General features: G+C 41.5%; 1 protein-coding gene and 1 pseudogene across 3 annotated transcripts; both read right to left on the bottom strand.

Moving 5' to 3' along the window:
* Positions 1 to 2,482: 2,482 nt before the first annotated feature.
* On the bottom strand, positions 2,483 to 3,715 carry LOC148777991 (large ribosomal subunit protein eL33 pseudogene; annotated as a pseudogene).
* A 125-nt stretch (positions 3,716 to 3,840) lies between these two features.
* Positions 3,841 to 16,195, bottom strand: EXO5 (exonuclease 5). 3 transcript variants are annotated; one of them, XM_055402607.2, is made up of 3 exons: positions 16,059 to 16,195; positions 15,160 to 15,217; positions 3,842 to 6,819 (listed from the first exon to the last, which is right to left on the bottom strand). In XM_055402607.2, the coding sequence occupies exon 3, from the start codon at positions 6,792 to 6,794 to the stop codon at positions 5,682 to 5,684; it is 1,113 nt and encodes a 370-aa protein (XP_055258582.2). In that variant the 5' UTR covers positions 6,795 to 6,819; positions 15,160 to 15,217; positions 16,059 to 16,195; the 3' UTR covers positions 3,842 to 5,681. The 3 variants fall into 3 exon arrangements, with proteins under 3 accessions (XP_088691304.1, XP_088691305.1, XP_055258582.2); XM_088835178.1 differs by lacking the exons at positions 15,160 to 15,217; positions 16,059 to 16,195 and adding an exon at positions 9,097 to 9,499 and having other exon boundaries at positions 3,841 to 6,819; XM_088835179.1 differs by lacking the exons at positions 15,160 to 15,217; positions 16,059 to 16,195 and adding an exon at positions 8,053 to 8,186 and having other exon boundaries at positions 3,841 to 6,819.
* Between the last annotated feature and the right edge of the window lie 2,278 nt (positions 16,196 to 18,473).

Genomic DNA, 18,473 nt, shown 5'->3' with positions numbered 1-18,473 from the left:
CACTTTCAAACTCACAGAAAACTTGGAAGCAGAGTACAAAGAACCATTTGTTTAGGACAGCAATGACCTAAAAAAGGAAGTTCAGTCCAGTCACTCAGTCATGTCAGACTCTTTGTGACCCCATGGACTGCAGTACACCAAGCTTCCCTGTCCATCACCAACTCCCAGAGCTTGCTCAAACTCATGTCCATCGAGTCGGTGGTGTCATCTCATCCTCTGTCATCCCCCTCTCCTCCTGCCTTCAATCCTTCCTAGCATCGGGGTCATTTTCAATGAGTCAGTTCTTCACATCAGGTGGCCAAGGTATTGGAGCTTCAGCTTCAGCCTCAGTCCTTCCAATGAATATTCAGGACTGATTTCCTTTAGGATTGACTGCTTTGATTTCCTTGCAGTCCAAGGGACTCTCAAGAGTCTTCTCCAACACCACAGTTCAAAAGCATCAATTTTCGGTGGTCAGCTTTCTTTATAGTCCAACTGTTACATCCATACATTACTGGAAAAATCATAGCTTTGACTATACGGACCTTTGGAGGCAAAATAACGTCTCTGCTTTTTAATATGCTGTCTAGGTTTGTCACAGCTTTTCTTCCAAGGAGCAAGCATCTTTTAATTTCATGGCTGCAGTCAACTGCAGTGATTTTGGAGCCCAAGAAAATAAAGTCTGTCAGTGTTTCCATTGTTTTCCCATCTATTTGCCATGAAGTGATGGGACTGGATGCCATGATCTTCGTTTTCTGAATGTTGAGTTTTAAGCCAGCTTTTTCAGTCTCCTCTTTCACTTTCATCAAGAGGCTCTTTAGTTCTTCTTCACTTTCTGCCATAAGGGTGGTGTCATCTGCATATCTGAGGTTATTGATATTTCTCCCGGCAATCTTGATTCCAGCTTGTGCTTCATCCAACCCAGGATTTCACATGATGTACTCTGCATATAAGTTAAATAAGCAGGGTGACAATATACAGCCTTGACATACTCCCTCCCAATTTGGAACCAGTCTGTTGTTCCATATCCAGTTCTAACTGTTGCTTCTTGACCTGAGTACAGATTTCTCAGGAAGCAGGTCAGGTGGCCTCATATTCTCATCTCTTTCAGAATTTTCCACAGTTTATTGTGATCCACACAGTCAAAGGCTTTGGCGTAGTCAATAAAGCAGAAGTAGATGTTTTTCTGGAATCCTCTTGCTTTTTCAATGATCCAACGGATGAGGAGAATAAACAAATATACCTCCTGCCCCCAACTGGAATCAACCAGACAGCACTGTCTCCAAACACGAGGGGTCCTATGATGCCCCCTCATCTTACCTAAGGATGCTTAGCTGACACTGGCTGGGCCCAGGCCTGCCTCTCAAAGGTGGTTGACCAATATCTCAATGGCCTGGGTCACTTTGTAGAAGTGAAGTCTTAATCACTGGGCCACCAAGGAAATACCCCTAGCTTTCTTTCATAGGAAAATTTCTCTGAAGAGTTGCTTCTTGGTTCTGCCTACATTTTCTCACCTCCAGTTCTCAAGTCCACTCTAATTGGCTTCCTGACCATAACTACACTCCTGAAACTTCTCTTGTCAGTTTACCAATGAAATCCCAGTTGAAAAATTAAATGGGCTTTCTTTGTCCTCATCATATTTGACTTCAACAGCATTTAAGAAAAATTAAATACTTCCTTATTTTGCTTTCTACAACATCTCACGAAAGATAATTTCTCCCACCTCACTAATACTATTTCTCTATTTTCTTTATTGAATAGTCTTCCTCTATTCCACTTCCAAATGCTGGAATACTTGGCCTTGGGTCTTTTCTTTTTGAAGTTTTCCTCAAATGGTCTCATTCAGCCCCACAATTTTAAATACCATTTATTTAATTTAACTGACAAATCTGTTTCTCCAGCCCTCATCTCTCCCCTGAATTTCTGACCCCTAGTTCCTATGCCTATTTGAAATCTCCCCTTAAAAGCTACCTTCAACTTCACATGTTCAAATCAACCTATTAATCCTGTCCCCACCCACACTCCCACTGTAACACTTCTCCTAGTTCAATAAATGTATCATTCACCTGGTTACTTGAGCAAAAATTTAGGAGCCATCCTTCATTTCTCTTCTTCCTGTTCCCTTTCTTTGATTTATTTGTATTTGGCTTTCATCCCCAATTCTGAATCAGAACTCCTAAAACTCTTGGTATTTCCTAAGATATGAGAATGAGCATGTCTTTTGTTATGTTAATGAGGTGACTTTTGGACAGCCCCTAAGGATGAGGGCTGACTGTCAGGAAAACCAAACCACGTGATTAGAGGGTTAGAATTTTCAGTCCCACACCTCTTAACCTATGGGGAGGGGAGAGAGGCTGGAGGTTGAATCAACTGCCAATGGCCAATGGTTTAATCAGTCATGGCTATGTAATGAAGACTCCATAAAACCCCAAAAGGGGACTTCCCTGGTGGTCCAGTGGTTAAGAATCCACCTGCCAATGCAGGGGACACAGGTTCAGTCCCTGGTCCGGAAGATTCCACATACTGCAGGCAACTAAGCCTGTGTGCCACAACTACTGAGACCATGCACCCCAGAGCCCATGCTCTGCAACAAGAGAAGCCACCACAATGAGAAGCCCACACTAAAAAACTAGAGAGTAACCCCTGCTCACAACCAGGTTGGTGAACACGTAAAGGTATGGGGAGAGCCATGTACCCATAGAGGGCGTGGAAGAGCTGCACCCTTTTCCGATACCTTACCTTATGCGTCTCTCCATATGGCAATTCTTGAGTTATATCCTTTAATAATAAACTGGTAGTCTAGTAAGTAAAATGTTTCTCTGAGTTCTGTGAGCCACTCGAGTAAATTAATCACACCCAAGGAGGAGGTTGTTGAAACCTCCAACCTATAGCCAGCAGGTCAGAAACACAAGTAGACAACCTGGACTTGTATCACTGAGTAGGGAAATTTCCCTCCCATTTTCTGGATGTTCGTCTAGACTTCAGTGTCATTTCTAAATATTTGGTAGAATTCAGCAGTAAATCATCTGGGCTTAGAGCTTTCTTTGTGGGGAGGTTTTAAACTACAAAATCAATCTTTTTGTTGGATATAGGGGTATTTAGGTTGCAAATTTCTTCTTGAGAGCGCTTTGGTAGTTTATATCTTTCAAGGAATTTTTCTATCATCTAAGGAGTTGGTGATGGACAGGGAGGCCTGGCGTGCTGTGATTCATGGGGTCACGGAGAGTCGAACACGACTGAGCGACTGACCTGAACTGAACTGAACTGAAGCTGTCAAATGTATTGGCATAAAGTTGTTCTTAATATCCCCCCCCTTTATTTTTTAAACAAATCCACACTTTTTATTTACTTTTCAGTAAGTTTAAATTCTCGAAGGGTACAACATCACATGGATTCTGTGTTCAGTGTCTTCAGCAGGAAGGTTGCTTTGGAATTTGGCATGCCACTGTTTCCATGAACTTGAGTTATCTTTCCCCAGATTACTAAGGTTTTCTGCCAGGAGTTACTGTGTTGTTCTTTGCTTTGTACACAGAAACACATCTCTTGCCTAGACAGAATTCAGTTTCATCTCGAGCATATACACCTTCAATTTTCAGAAGAGCTGAATGCTCCCTCTGGTTCTGTAGACCCCACTTATGGCCAGCAAAAATGGCCTTGGACCACAGCCTTCCAGACATATTTGTCAATTTAGAAGTCCTGTTCCTAGCAGGCCTCCACAGGATCCAAGATGGCTGCATAATATTCCCTTATTTTCTTTTAATATCTATAATATTTGTAGTGCTGTCACCTCATTCCTGATATTGGTCATGTGTCTTCCCTCTCCCCCCTCCCACCCTAATTGCTCTGGCTAGACTTATCAGTTTTATTGATCTAAGAATCAGTTTTTGGTTTCATTGATTTTTCTCTATTATCTGTTTTCTATTTCATTAATGTCAGCTCTGTTGCTTATTTCATTTTTATGCTTTCTTTGAATTTCATTTTCTCTTTTTTAATTAATGGGGACACTGAGGTCAGTAATTTGAGATCTTTGTTCTTTTCCAATTAGTGGCATTAGTGGTGTTAATTAGGTATCCAATTAGGCATGTAGTGTTATCAATTTCCCTGAAATATACTGCCTCCCACACATTTTTGTATATTTCCATTTTCAATTAAATATAAGTAATTTCTCTTTTTGTGATATCTTTATTGACTCATAGGGTTCTTTATAGTGTGTAATTTAGTTTGCACATAATTCTTGATTGTTCAGATATCTGTCATCAAACTCTAACCTAATTCCATTGTGATCAGATAGCATACTTTGTATGACTTTCATCCACATAAATTTATTCAGATTTGTTTTATGGCCCAGAAATAGTTTATTTTGATAAATATTCTATGTTCATCTGAAAAAAAAGCATGCTACAGAAGATTTTTTATGTCTAATCACATACACCCAACACATGTATTTGATTTATATTTAAACATATGTCGATACATCCAAAAAGTATTTTGAAGAACCTTATCCAACTTCCTATTGATGGTTATTTTGGGATTCAGGATTAACAGGTATGCATGTAAGACCAATATTTACTTTCTATTTTATACATTATTATAGTGTTTGTAGTAGGAAAAGATAGGAAACAGTATATCTTTACAATGGAACCCTTTGCAGTGACTAAAAGGAAGGAAGTGAACTATAAATACTAATATGAACAATTCTAAAATACATTGATAAGTAAAAGAAACAAGGTGTGTTACGTTGAAAAATATTGTCTATCTTAAGTGAGATACCAAAAGCAGTAATGAAACATTCAAACTGGTCTTCAGTAATATTTTGTTCATCAAAAGACACCATGACAGAATGAAAAGGCAAGCCACAGACTGGAAAAAGATACTCCCAATAAAGATATTCAGTGGATGCTGTGTTTATTGGAGACAGTATTAAAGAATAGCAGAGGTGAAGTTCAGTAGAATTAGAGATACTGAGGCTGGGATAACAATTCTTAGCTTACTTGTGGTCCACATTCACAGATTTCTGCTTATGAGGCTTAATCAGTATTCCTAGGATACTGACCTGGAATTCAATACAGCTCATTTTTCACTTCATCACTTAGACCCTCGCCTTGTTCCCAAGTCAACAGAACCGTATCTGCATTTTTTGCTTCTACATGTGAGGATCCAACAACCTGGTGGACTGTGACACCACTGTAATATTTCCAGTTTCAGATCCATCTGAGATAAATCATTCTGCAACATGTTAGCTTTTACCATGTCAGCTCCGCCTCTGGAATACTACTTTGCTTTCATTTACTTTTAAAAGCTATTGACACAGTACGATATTATTCAGTCTTAAAAAGGAAATTCTGGCACATGCTACAGCACCTTGTAGAAATCTTGATTGAGAAAAACGTAGGGAAGAGACGTAAAAGAAATGGAAGAATCTTCTTAGGAAAACAATGATTGTGCTCCAGTCATGATAAGCATTTGTCTTTTTGGCAACCTGTGGCAAAGATCGAGGGATAGTATAATCCTAGATCTCTCCCACTCAGCCATGAGCCAGGGTCTTGGATTTGTGAGGTTAGAGGCTGAGGAAAGATGAAAAGAACCAAAATAAGAACATTCTCCAAGAAATTCAAGCCTGGTTGAAGAGACTGGTCCTCTTTAACTCCACTGAGTACATTAGATGCAGGAAACATCCAAGTTCTTGAAGGCACATCTTCTGTTCATTTGGCCTTTTTGATTCGTGGCTCTAGCGTGGCACTGGTCAACCCACCACTCTTCTTCCACTCACAGATATCTGCATAGTTGCACATCCGGCATTTCCAGGCCTCCTCCACGTCAACCCCTTGAGGATCTCGGTGGCCCATCCAGTAGGTCATATAATACTGTACTTTGCTTCTCACCTCCTTCTCTTCAAAGGCCACTATCTCTGTACCTAGCACAGTGGCAGTCTCTTGGTGGACATACTCAATTTTCAGGCTGTCAATAAGTGGGAGGTCAGACAGTGTTAGAGACAAGAAGACCAGTTCTATGAGGTCACCTAAGGACTTCACAGAGTAGCCTCCCTGCTGGGCATGCCTCAGCACTGAAGGTCCCAGTGGTTTGTCTGGATGCAATTTTGTGTGGTGGATTAAGCTAGCAGCAGTCACTTTCCCCTGTACCATGGCATCAAAGATATATTTGTACAGGCTGACTTGAAAACAGTCTTTTTTTTTCTGAGCGTCTGAAGGGAGCACAGGGTTCCCACGTGTCTTGAGTTCAGCCAGTTCCAGTTCCCCGCTGGCTGTATAGTGCAGCTCATCAATCACACCAACAAGAAGCACACCCTCCACTTCGCCAAACACTGGAAACTCTCTGATGCGCCCTTCTGACTGCAGGGTAGGAATCATTGATAATATGTTCAGAAACTTAACTGCCCAAGCATCTTCTTTACTGGTGATGGGGATACTCACAAGATCATGAACTTCTAGTTCTCTAGCTAGGTGGATGCTGGCACCAGTATCCAAAATAGCTGATTTCTCGGGTGTCAAGAAACCAGAAAACTCCTTTCCATATACCATTTGCTGTTCACACCAGTTCTGAGTAGACAGGTCAGTGACATACAAATATTTAAGATGAAATCGCTCCATAGGTGATGAAACATCCAATCTTCTTTTCCATTTTGGTAAACTTATGAGCTTGTCATCCTTCCCAGGTAATTCATAAGAAGGACCAGGATTGCTAGGTGAAGCACTTGACTCTTGTGTATCCTCCAGGTCCAAAAATTCTGAGTCACTCAAGTCTGAGAACCCAGAAGCCTCTGCTGACATCGTCTCCTCTTCCCCAGTCTCTGCCATGGCACAGCTCTGGATTGGGCAAAGGCTGTACACATCATATTAAAGAAATGCATTATCCAAATGAAAAATTTCTCAAAACCACTTCTGAATTCCAATGAAGTAAAAAATATTCACAACTAATTATTTATATATAGTCTTTAAAGATGCTTATTAATTTATGAACAATTAGTAATGCTATAGAGTTGTAGCACACATGCAGTTTACAATAAGGCTCACTGTATCATCCATATATGAATACTTGGCAAATATTTTTTAAGTGCAAAATAGTTTTATTCCTAAATCTGGCACTAACATATTATGTGACTTTAAGCAAAATCACTTTCCTCATCCTCAATTTCTTCATTTAAAAGGAGATTTAAGGTTTGTCCTTTTTCCTTCAAAGCTCTCCTGGGGCTTCCCTGGTGGCTCAGTAGTAGAGAATCTGCCTGCCAGTGCAGGAAACATGGGTTTGATCGCTGGTCCAGGAAGATCCCACATGCTCAGCCTGTGTGTCACAACTATTGAGCCTGTGCTCTAGAGCCCATGAGCTGTAACTACTGAAGCCTGCGTACCCTAGAGCCCGTGTTCCACAACAAGAGAAGTCACTGCAATGGGAAGTCCATGCACGATAACTAGAGGGTAGCCTCTGATGGCTGCAACTAGAGAAAAGCCTGCACAACAAAAAAGAACCAGCACAGACAAATATAAATAAATAAATAAAATTAAATATATATAAAATCTCTACTGCCTTGGGATATTATTTCATTATTTTAAGTAAATACAGAACATTGTAAATGTTGTAGCAATGTCTGCCAGTTTTATCATGGACTTCTTCTACAATTCCTCTGAATACAAAGTCTTTGGCTAGGAAAGCAAATCTCAATACCAAACTGTTCCATGAGAAAAATCAGCTCTACAATTACTGTTTCAGGAACACAGTGTGGCAAAATTAAAAAACTAACTACAGATAAATACAAATAGACCTACCCATATACAAAGGAATAGCATACAGTGGTAAGAGGATATTCACAACAATATGCAGAAATCAGTTGTTTTTTCTATTTGAGATATATTAATACTTTACTGCCTGTATAAATTCCTCCTAACATTATAGAAATTGATGTTTCTTGCTAAGTTTTATTTTCTCTCCCCACAAGAAATTAGCTTATGATGGAAAACATCTGTCAGTGAACACTTTTAAAATATTACTGTATGAGCATGCTTGCTAAATCACTTCAGTCATGTCCGACTTTTTGCGACCCTATGGACTGTAGCTCACCAGGCTCCTCTGTCCAAGGGATCCTCCAGGCAAGAATACTGGAGTAGGTTGCCACGTTCTCCTCCAGGGGATCTTCCTGACCCAGGAACTGAACCCACATCTGTAATATCTCCTGTATTAGCAGGTGGATTCTTTACCACCAGCACCACCTGGGAAGCCAACAAATATTACTGGATTTTGCTATAAATAATAGTGGATATTGGGAATTTCCTGGTGGTCCAGTGGATTGGGCTCCATGCTTCTACTGCAGGGGGCACAGGTTCAATTCCTGGTTGGAGAACTACGACCCCACATGCTGCACCGCACAGCCAAAATGTGCTAGACACTGAACCAAGTGCTTCACATTTAATATCTCACTACTTTACTACAGGACAAGTACTCTCTCTCTTTACAACAAGCAATTTCACAAACACAGGAGATATAAAGAATAGAACAATGAACACAATCTAGTTAGCAACTGTTGATATGTTGCTGTATTTGCTTTTTGTTTTCAGTTTAACTATTTTAATGTAAATTACAGACAGCATAATGCTTCAAATATAAATGCTTCAGCAAACATTTCCAAAGAAGACTTCTACATTAACTACAATATCAGTTTACTATTTTAATGTAAATTACAGACAGCATAATGCTTCAAATATAAATGCTTCAGCATACATTTCCAAAGAAGACTTCTACATTAACTACAATATTATTACATCTAATAAAATGAATAATTTCCTAATACTCTAGTCCATATTCAAATTTCCCCAAGTGCCCTAAAAACATCTTGACATTGTCCAGATTCCAGGCCTGCCCACAAGCATAGTAAGTCAGGCAGCACTTTAGATAAGAAAGGGAGCGGGTCTTGGAATTCTTGAGCCCCTGGAGGTCTGGCCAATTGCTCAGGGTATAAAGAAATTCTGTGACTCACAAGATAAACAGTACTGTGAAAAGATTAAAGTAAAACCAGAACTGCTTTCTTTCTTGAAAACTGATAATATATCAGTTTGTGGCCTGGATTTTTAAGTGGGAACTCCTAAAAAGTGCAGTTTGAAGTCTCACCCGTGGAGTGGACGCACTACCTGGGACATTTTCCCAGCTGGGACTCCACGCTGCTGTATAAGGAGGGACTTCCCAGTGCTGTTTATATCTGGATGCTGGCCAGCCCAATTTGGTGATGTATGTCCTGTTACTTTTCTCTATTGTTTCTTTTCTTTTAATGGCTGCATATTGAAATTAAGTCAGATAATCTCCTATAAAAAATTGAATTGTGAGTAACACGTGGTTTCTTTTGTTAATGAATCCTTCAAACCTGAAATGAAAGTAAAACTTCAAGCAAAATATAAACTGGCACTGTAAGCGGGATTCATGAAGCAAAATGCCTCAAGAGATTAAGATTAATGACGTTTTTAATTCCTGGATGGGAAGATTTACCTTACTGCTCATTAGCTACTAAATGGGGCATATCCACCGGACTGCGTGAGAATTGACACCCCAAATTAAAGCACGCCAAAACTTTAGAATTTATTGAATGCTTGCAGCTCATGCCAGTTGAGAAAGGATAAGAATGTACTGCCCTGGGTCAGAGAGGCTGGATCTATCTCTCTGCCTACTGTAAGGTACATGAAGCCAAATTAAAACTGGCTGAAGAGAAGTCAAAATTGGAGAAAGAATTATGCAATCCGCAAGGACAATTGTCCATGTTACAATGTCAAAGATTTATTTTAGCTGACCAAGTCCATTTTCCAGTTGGCAGCCAACAAAGTTGCTATAAAGGTTGCAGAAAGTATGAGCCATGCCGTGTAGGGCCACCCAAGATAGACTGGTCACGGTGGAGAGTTCTGAAAAAACGTGATCCACTGGAAAAGGGAAGGCAAACCATGTCAGTATTCTCGCCTTGAGAATCCCATGGACAGTATAAAAAGGCACAAAGATATGACACTGAAAGATGAACTCCCCAGGTCAGTAGGTGCCCAATATGCTACTGGAGAAGAGTGGAGAAATAACTCCAGAAAGAATGAAGAGACAGAGTCAAAGCGAAAACAACACCCAGTTGTGGATGTGACTGGTGATGGAAGTAAAGTCTGATGCTGTAAAGAACAATATTTTATAGGAACCTGGAATGTCAGGTCCATGAATCAAGGTAAATTGGAAGTGGTCAAACAGGAGATGGCAAGAGTGAACATCAACATTTTAGGAATTAGTGAACTAAAATGTACTGGAATGGGCAAAATTAATTCAGATGACCATTATATCTACTACTGTGGACGAGAATCCCTTAGAAGAAATGGAGTAACCCTCATAGTCAACAAAAGAGTCTGAAATGCAGTACCTGGGTGCAATCTCAAAAATGGCAGAATGATCTCTGTTCATTTCCAAGGCAAACCATTCAATATCACAGTAATCCAAGCCTATGTTCCAACTATTAATGCCTAAGAAACTGAAGTTGAATGGTTTCTATGAAGACCTATAAGACCATCTACAACTAACACAAGAAAAGATGTCCTTTTTATCATAGGGGACTGGAATACAAAAGTAGGAAGTCAAGAGATACCTGGAGTAACAGGCAAGTTTGCCCTTGGAGTACAAAATGAAGCAGGGCAAAGGCTAACAGAGTTTTGCCAAGAGAATGCACTGGTCATACGAAAAACCCTCTTCCAACAACACAAGAGAAGACTACACATGGATATCACCAGATGGTCAACACTGAAATCAGATTGATTACATTCTTTGCAGCTGAAGATGGAAAACCTCTATACAGTCAATAAAAACAAGACTGGGAGCTGACTGTGGCTCAGATCATGAACTCCTTATTGCCAAATTCAGACTAAATTGAACAAAGTAGGGAAAACCACTAGACTATTTAGGTATAACCTAAATCAAACTCCTTATGATTATAAGCGGAAGTGACAAATAGATTCAAGGGATTAGATCTGATAGAGTGCCTAAAGAACTATTGATGGAGGTTTATGACTTTGTACACAAGGCGGTGATCAAGACCATCCCCATGGAAAAGAAATGAAAAAAGGCAAAATGATTGTCTGAGGAGGCCTTACAAATAGCTGAGAGAAGAAGAGAAGCAAAAGGCAAAGGAAGAAAGAAAAGATATACCCATTTGAATGCAGAGTTCCATAGCATAGCAAGGAGAGATAAGAAAGCCTTTCTCAGTGATCAATGCAAAGAAATAGAGGAAAACAACAGAATGGGAAAACTAGAGATCTCTCAAGAAAATTAGAAATACCAAGGGAACATTTCATGCAAAGATGGGCACAATAAAGGACAGAACTGGTATGGACCTAAACAGAAGCAGAAGATATTAAGAAGAGGTGGCAAGAATACACATAAGAACTATACAAGAAAGATCTTCATGACCCAGATAACCACGATGGTGTGATTACTCACCTCGAGTCAGGCATCCTGGAATGCAAAGTCAAATGGCCTCAGGAAGCATCACTAGGAACAAAGCTAGTGGACGTGATGGAATTCCAGTTGAACTATTTCAAATCCTAAAAGATGATGCTGTGAAAGTGCTGCACTCAATAAGCCAGCAAATTTGGAAAACTCAGCAGTAGCCACAGGACTGGAAAAGGTCAGTTTTCATTCTAATCCCAAAGAAAGGCAATGCTAAAGAATGCTCAAACTACCGCACAATTGTACTCATCTCACACGCTAGCAAAGTAGTGCTCAAAATTCTCTAAGCTAGGCTTCAACAGTACATGAAATGATAACTGCCAGATGTTCAAGCAGGTTTTAGAAAAGGCAGAGGCACCAGAGATCAAATTGCCAACATCTGCTGGATCATCAAAAAAGCAAGAGAGTTCCAGAAAAACATCTATTTCTGCTTCATTGACTATGCCAAAGCCTTTGACTGTGTGGATCACAACAAACTGTGGAAAATTCTTCAAGAGATGTGAATACCAGACCACCTTACCTGCCTCCTGAGAAATATGTATGCAGATCAAGAAGCAACAGTATAACTGGACATGGAACAACAGACTGGCTCCAAACTGGGAAAGGAGTATGTCAAGGCTGTATATTGCCACTCTGCTTATTTAAACTATATGCAGAGTACATCATGCGAAATGCTGGGTTGGATGAAGCACAAGCTGGAATCAAGATTGCCAGGAAATATCAACAACCTCAGATATGCAGATGATACCAGCATAGCGGCAGAAAGTGAAGAGGAACTAAAAAGCCTCTTGATGAAAATGAAAGAGGAGAGTGAAAAAGTTGGCTTAAAGCTTAACATTGAAAAAACTAAAATCATGGCATCCAGTCCCATCATTTCATGGCAAATAGATGGGGAAACAATGGAAACACTGACAGACTTTATTTTTTAGGGCTCCAAAATCCTTGCAGATGGTGACTGCAGCCATGAAATTAAAAGATGCTTGCTCCTTGGAAGAAAAGCTATAAGCAACCTAGACAGCATATTAAAAAGCAGAGATGTTACTTTGCCTACAAAGGTCCATATAGTCAAAGCTATGGTTTTTCCAGTAGTCATGTATGGATGTGAGACAAATAAAGTTGAGTGCCGAAGAGTTGATGCTTTTGAACTGTGGTGTTGCAGAAAAGTCTTGAGAGTCCCTTAGACTGGAAGGAGATCAAAGCAGTCAATCCTAAAGGAAATCAGTCCTGAATAGTCATTGGAAATACTGAGGCTGAAGCTGAAACTCCAATATTTTGGCCACCTGATGTGAAGAACTGACTCATTGGAAAAGACCCTGATGATGGGAAAGATTGAAGACAGGAGTAGAAGGGGATGACAGAGGATGAGATGGTTGGATGGCATCACTGACTTGATGGAGTTGGGAGTTGGAGATGGACAGAGAAGCTTGGTGTGCTGTAGTCCATGGGGTCACAAAGAGTCTGACATGACTGAGAGACTGAACAACAACATGCTCTTTCAGTCTGAACAACATGCTCTTTCAGTCTAAACAACCCTGAGGCTGACAGTTAGGGAAATTAAAATGGAGAAAGTCTTGTTCAGTTTTCAGAAGTAGGAAGGCAGGTCCCTGACCTGGTTTCTGACCTGCCTGGACACTACCCAGATTCAGTGCCTGCCACAAGCATAGTAAGTCAGGCAGCACTTTAGGTAAGAAAGGGAGTAGGTCTTAGAATTCTTGAACCCCTGGAGGTCTGGCCAACAGCTCAGGGTATACTTTGGCCACCTCATGCGACGAGTTGACTCACTGGAAAAGACTCTGATGCTGGGAAAGGTTGGGGGCGGGAGGAGAAGGGGACGACAGAGAATGAGACGGCTGGATGGCATCACCGACTCTGTGGACATGAGTTTGAGTGTACTCCGGGAGTTGGTGATGGACAGGGAGGCCTGGCGTGCTGTGATTCATGGGGTCGCGGAGAGTCGGACACGACTGAGCGACTGAACTGAACTGAACTGAACTGAATGACTCACATGATAAACAGAATTGTAAAAAAAAGTAAAACCAGAGTTGCATTTTTGCGCACAAATATGCGGGAACCCCTGAAACTGCAATGTGAAGTCTCACCGGTGGAGTGGATGCACTGCGTGGGACCTTTTCCTAATTGGGACTTCAGCTTGCTATTATCGAGGGACTTCCCAGCACTGTTTAAATTGGATATTGACCAGCCCAATTTGGTGATGTGTGTGCTGTTACTTTTCTCTATTGTTTCTCTATTTCTTTTCTTTTAATGATAGTATATTGAAATTAAGTCAAATAGTTTTCTATTAAAAAAACCTGAAATTGTGTGTAATGAGTTCTTTCTTTTGTTAGCAAACACTTCAAACCTGAAACGAAAGTAAGACTTCTGGCAAAACAAACACTTCATAGAAAAAAATAAAGTATGATCAGTCCACTAGTATTTGACTTTGGGTGCCCAGGAAAATTACTTGACACAGAATTTAAGCTGATTGAGGTTATAAGCCAAATTTCCTCCTTGCTACTGTAATGAACAATAAAAGAGATGCATTCACCAACTCCCATGGTAAAAGTTTAATTGGTACCTTGAAAACGGTATAAATATTAGTTGTCATTGTACTTAACTAATTTTTAAATAGTCTAAATTCCATCAAGGAAAGAAAACACAGATAACTGGAAGAAAAGTTATTTGCAATAAACAATAAACAATGCTCAAACTTCTGGGTATATCCTATTAAGTTATTGCTTTATAGGATACTTCAACAGTAACAAAACACAGGAGCACATTTGCACAAGTGTCTTAAACTATAAGTGGGTCTTAGATAATGATAGTTTCAAAATGAGTAATGTTATTTGGACAATGAAGTCCCTGAAAGTGGGAGAGAATCTTTACCCTTCATTAAAAAACAAAAGTTAAAAAGCATGACAGTGCACTGTGTCCCAAATTGCAGTCTGTATCTTTTTGACAGGAGATGATTTTACATGGTACAAAATCAACACCTTCAGATACATCTTAGAATACATATAAAGCCTTTAGAGCATCTATCAAATGCATAATTTCATATGCAGTGTTTCTTAGTGCAAGTTTGTTTTTTAAATTAAAAGTTAAAAATATGAGAATAACAATAATACAGGTAGTACACAGGTATGGCATAAATAGGTGGTAAGTGAATAAGATGTCTGGGAAACACCAGCACAGTTTCAAGAGTCTGGGGGTCCTACAACTCTGGATTCTGAATCTGACTAGGTCAGTGGTATTTAGTAGTAGGCTACTAGCCTTCCTAGTACTCTTGGGCAAGTTTTTCATTTTACTGAGGCTACTGACACATCTTTAAAATTAGAGTACTTCTTCCAACACCAGCTTCTCTGGTGGGTTAGCTGGTAAAGAATCTACCTGCAATGCAGGAGACCTGGGTTCAATCCCTGGGTTGGGAAGATTTCTTGGAGAAGGGAATGGCTACCCAGTCCATTATTCTTGCTGGAGAATTCCCTGGACAGAGGAGCCTGGTGGGCTACAGTCCGTGGGGTCACAGAGTTGGATATAACTGAGTGACTAACACTTTCCAACAGTACTCAGCTACCCAAATGTGAGTGTGATGACACACTAGACACTGCCACTCAACAAATGTGGGTCTCTTCCTTCGCAGGGAAGACATGAGATAGTGTATCTATTCCCTCTGTCGAATTAAAATGAATTTTAGGAGAGAAAAAAATTTCTACTCACCTGGGACTTGGCTGATCTTCCTTCTCACAGGGAAAGGCAGAATGCTAAACTGACAAGTCTGGGGGAGGAAAAAGGAGCTCTGAAAGACCAGGTCGGAAATTGGAGAATCCAGATTAGCAACCGCCGGACTTGCTGTGGTAAAAGAGCAACTTTCGGTCTTTTCTCACCTGACCAGTCCCTCACACTGTGGTGTTTCCTCCTCTCTGATCCTCACTGCACAGACTTTTGCCCACCCAGATCCTAGGCAATGCTTGCCTCTCTTTACGGGCAAATTCTCCGTAACTTCTTCGTTTTGCCCACACCCTGGATGCACACACTCGACTCAATCCCTGCTTCCAGCAAGTAAAAGCGTCAACAATAGCGAAGGTCTCCCAGCAACTCCGAGGTCAGTTCCCTCTTCCAGCCCCAACCTGGGCTCAGAAGTTCCGAAAGAGATCTCAAATCCAGAGGCTTTTCCTCCCTGAGGGATTCCTGATGCCTCCGGAACTGCCACTGGCTTTACCACCAGCATTCTGACATGGTCGGTGCAAGCCCGGACTTGCGGGTCCCAGAAACTTCTGCTTTCAGCGGGGACCTTCCCACCATCCCCAAACCACTGTCTCCCCGGGAGTCTCAAGCATGCCCAAAAGTTTACTGAGCACTCCCTACAAGGTGCTAGAGGAGCGGCGAGAAGGGGATCGCTGGCTTCGGGAAGGGGTCCCAGCCGACAGCAGGGTCTTCCAAGGTGAGAAGGTCCTCAACCCACAGAACAGACGAGATAAGCCGCTACTCCGGAGCCGTTCCCACCCGGAGAAGGCGACAGGGGCACGTCGAAACCGCGGGTACAGATCCCAGGGTTCCAAAACGCAGCCCCTCAGCCCGCCACCCGCATTCGCCGGCCTTCTTCTAACCCTCCTAACCTTGGATACGTCTCCGAACCAGGACTTCACCTGCTCCTCTCGAGCTTCGCAACTGCTCCAGGACTCGCCCCCTTAGGCTCAAGTGCTAGTTAGGAAGAGGACCTGACTAGTCCTTTCGGGCTTCTCAAGAAAGCCGCCCGGAGACCACGCCCACAATGCCCAGCAGCGGCCCAAGGACCGCCCCCTCCCAGAGGCCTCTGCGGCGCCGCTTAGTCTTAACGCGCTTGCAGCTCAGACTGGCAAGCCACTGCGGGTCGGGGTGGGGTCCTGGTGGAGGTGTGCGTTAGTGCTGAGTCTGCGCTTTGCCACCTTGGATTCTGTATATTGTTCTTTGCATCTCGCACCAGCTTCCCCAGCCGAGAGAAAAGCCACAAATTCACTTTTCAAAAATGCTGGCACTCGTCTCATCAATGTATTTTTTTTCTATTTGCTTACTTTTTGGCTAACACTTTTGTTAGGAAATATAACACGATTATATTCTGAACTAGAAAGGTAAGCATAATAATCACTGATTATTATAATCTACATGTCATCATGTAGAGAAAAAATAGAATAGTGTCAGGCGCTTCACAAATACACTAACTGCCTCCTTCTAAGAAGACCACTAGTCTGACTTTTTTTCTCTTTTTAATTTTGGTTTTATATTGGAGCACTTTTGATTAACAATGTTGTACTAGTTTCAGGTGTGCAGCAAAGTGACTCATACATATACACATATATTTTGGGAGGGGGGCTTCCCTGGTGACTCAGTGGTAAAAGAATGCACCTGCCAATGCAGGAGATCCCAGTTCAATACCTGAGTTGGGAAGAGTCCCTGGAGAAGGAAATGGCAACCCATTCCAGTATTTTTGCCTGGAAAATTGCATGGCCAAAGGAGACCAGCAGGCTACAATCCATCAGGTCACAAAAGAATTGGACACAACAACTAAACCACAGCAATTCTTTTTCAAATTCTTTTCCCATTAGGTTATTACAGAATATTGAGCAGTGTTCCCTGTGCTATACAGTAGGTCCTGGTTGGTTATCTATTTTAAATATAGCAATATATACATGTCAACCCCAAACTCCCAATGGATCCTTCCCCCCCACCACTAGTCTGACTTATATGACAATCATTGTCTGAAAAACCACAGTTTTTATAACGTATTTGCAAACTTGATTTGTGACAAAGGTGGCATCACATAGCAATGGAGGAAAAAAAGATGGTCTTTTCAATGAAGGCTCTGGGACAATAGGGTTCAGTTCAGTTCAGTCGCTCAGTCATGTCCGACTCTTTGTGACTCCATGAATCACAGCACGCCAGGCCTCCCTGTCCATCACCAACTCCCGGAGTTCATTCAAACTCATGTCCATCAAGTCGGTGATGCCATTCAGCCATCTCATTCTTTGTCGTCCCCTTCTCCTCCTGCCCCCAATCCCTCCCAGCAGCAGAGTCTTTTCCAGTGAGTCAACTCGTCGCATGTGGTGGCCAAAGTATTGGATTTTCAACTTTAGCATCAGTCCTTCCAATGAACACCCAGGACTGATCTCCTTTAGGATGGACTGGTTGGATCTCCTTGCAGTCCAAGGGACTCTCAAGAGTCTTCTCCAGCACCACAGTTCAAAAGCATCAATTCTTCGGCGATCAGCTTTCTTCACAGTCCAACTCTCACATCCATACATGACCATGGGAAAAACCATAACCTTGACTAGATGGACCTTGGTTGGCAAAGTAATGTCTCTGCTTTTTAATATACTATCTAGGTTGGTCATAACTTTCCTTCCAAGGAGTAAGCGTCTTTTAATTTCCTGGCTGCAATCAGCATCCGCAGTGATTTTGGAGCCCCCAAAAATAAAGTCTGACACTGTTTCCACTGTTTCCCCATCTATTTCCCATGAAGTGATGGGACCAGATGCCATGATCTTTGTTTTCTGAATGTTGAGCTTCAAGCCAACTTTTCACTCTCCTCTTTCACTTTCATCAAGAGGCTTTTGAGTTCCTCTTCACATTCTGCCATAAGGGTGGTGTCATCTGCATATCTGAGGTTATTGATATTTCTCCCGTCAATCTTGATTCCAGCTTGTGCTTCTTCCAGCCCAGCGTTCCTCATGATGTACTCTGCATATAAGTTAAATAAGCAAGGTGACAATATACAGCCTTGACGTACTCCTTTTCTTATTTGGAACCAGTCTGTTGTTCCATGTACAGTTCAAACTGTAGCTTCCTGACCTGCATACAGGTTTCTCAAGAGGCAGGTCAGGTGGTCTGGGATTCCTGTCTCTTTCAGAATTTTCCACAGTTTATTGTGATCCACACAGTCAAAGGCTTTGGCATAGTCAATGAAGCAGAAATAGATGTTTTTCTGGAACTAAAGAAAATGAGACACTTACCTCAGTTCATCACAAATATCAGTTCCAGGAGGATTTAAGACCTAA

This window comes from Moschus berezovskii, chromosome 4 (genome assembly GCF_049115385.1).
Source record: "Moschus berezovskii isolate FMDL1 chromosome 4, NW_MosBer_1.0, whole genome shotgun sequence".
NCBI lineage: Eukaryota > Metazoa > Chordata > Mammalia > Artiodactyla > Moschidae > Moschus > Moschus berezovskii.
The sequence above is the reverse complement of the archived record's forward strand: the minus strand, read 5'-3'. Positions and strand labels throughout refer to the sequence as shown.

Coding starts and splice junctions, on each gene's coding strand:
- EXO5 (XM_088835178.1), bottom strand. CDS start 9,125: ATGTCCCAGGTAGTGCGTCCACTCCACGG. Junction 6,820..9,096: donor GTAGTGCGTCCACTCCACGG/GTGAGACTTCAA, acceptor TGATGTGTACAG/CCTTTGCCCAATCCAGAGCT.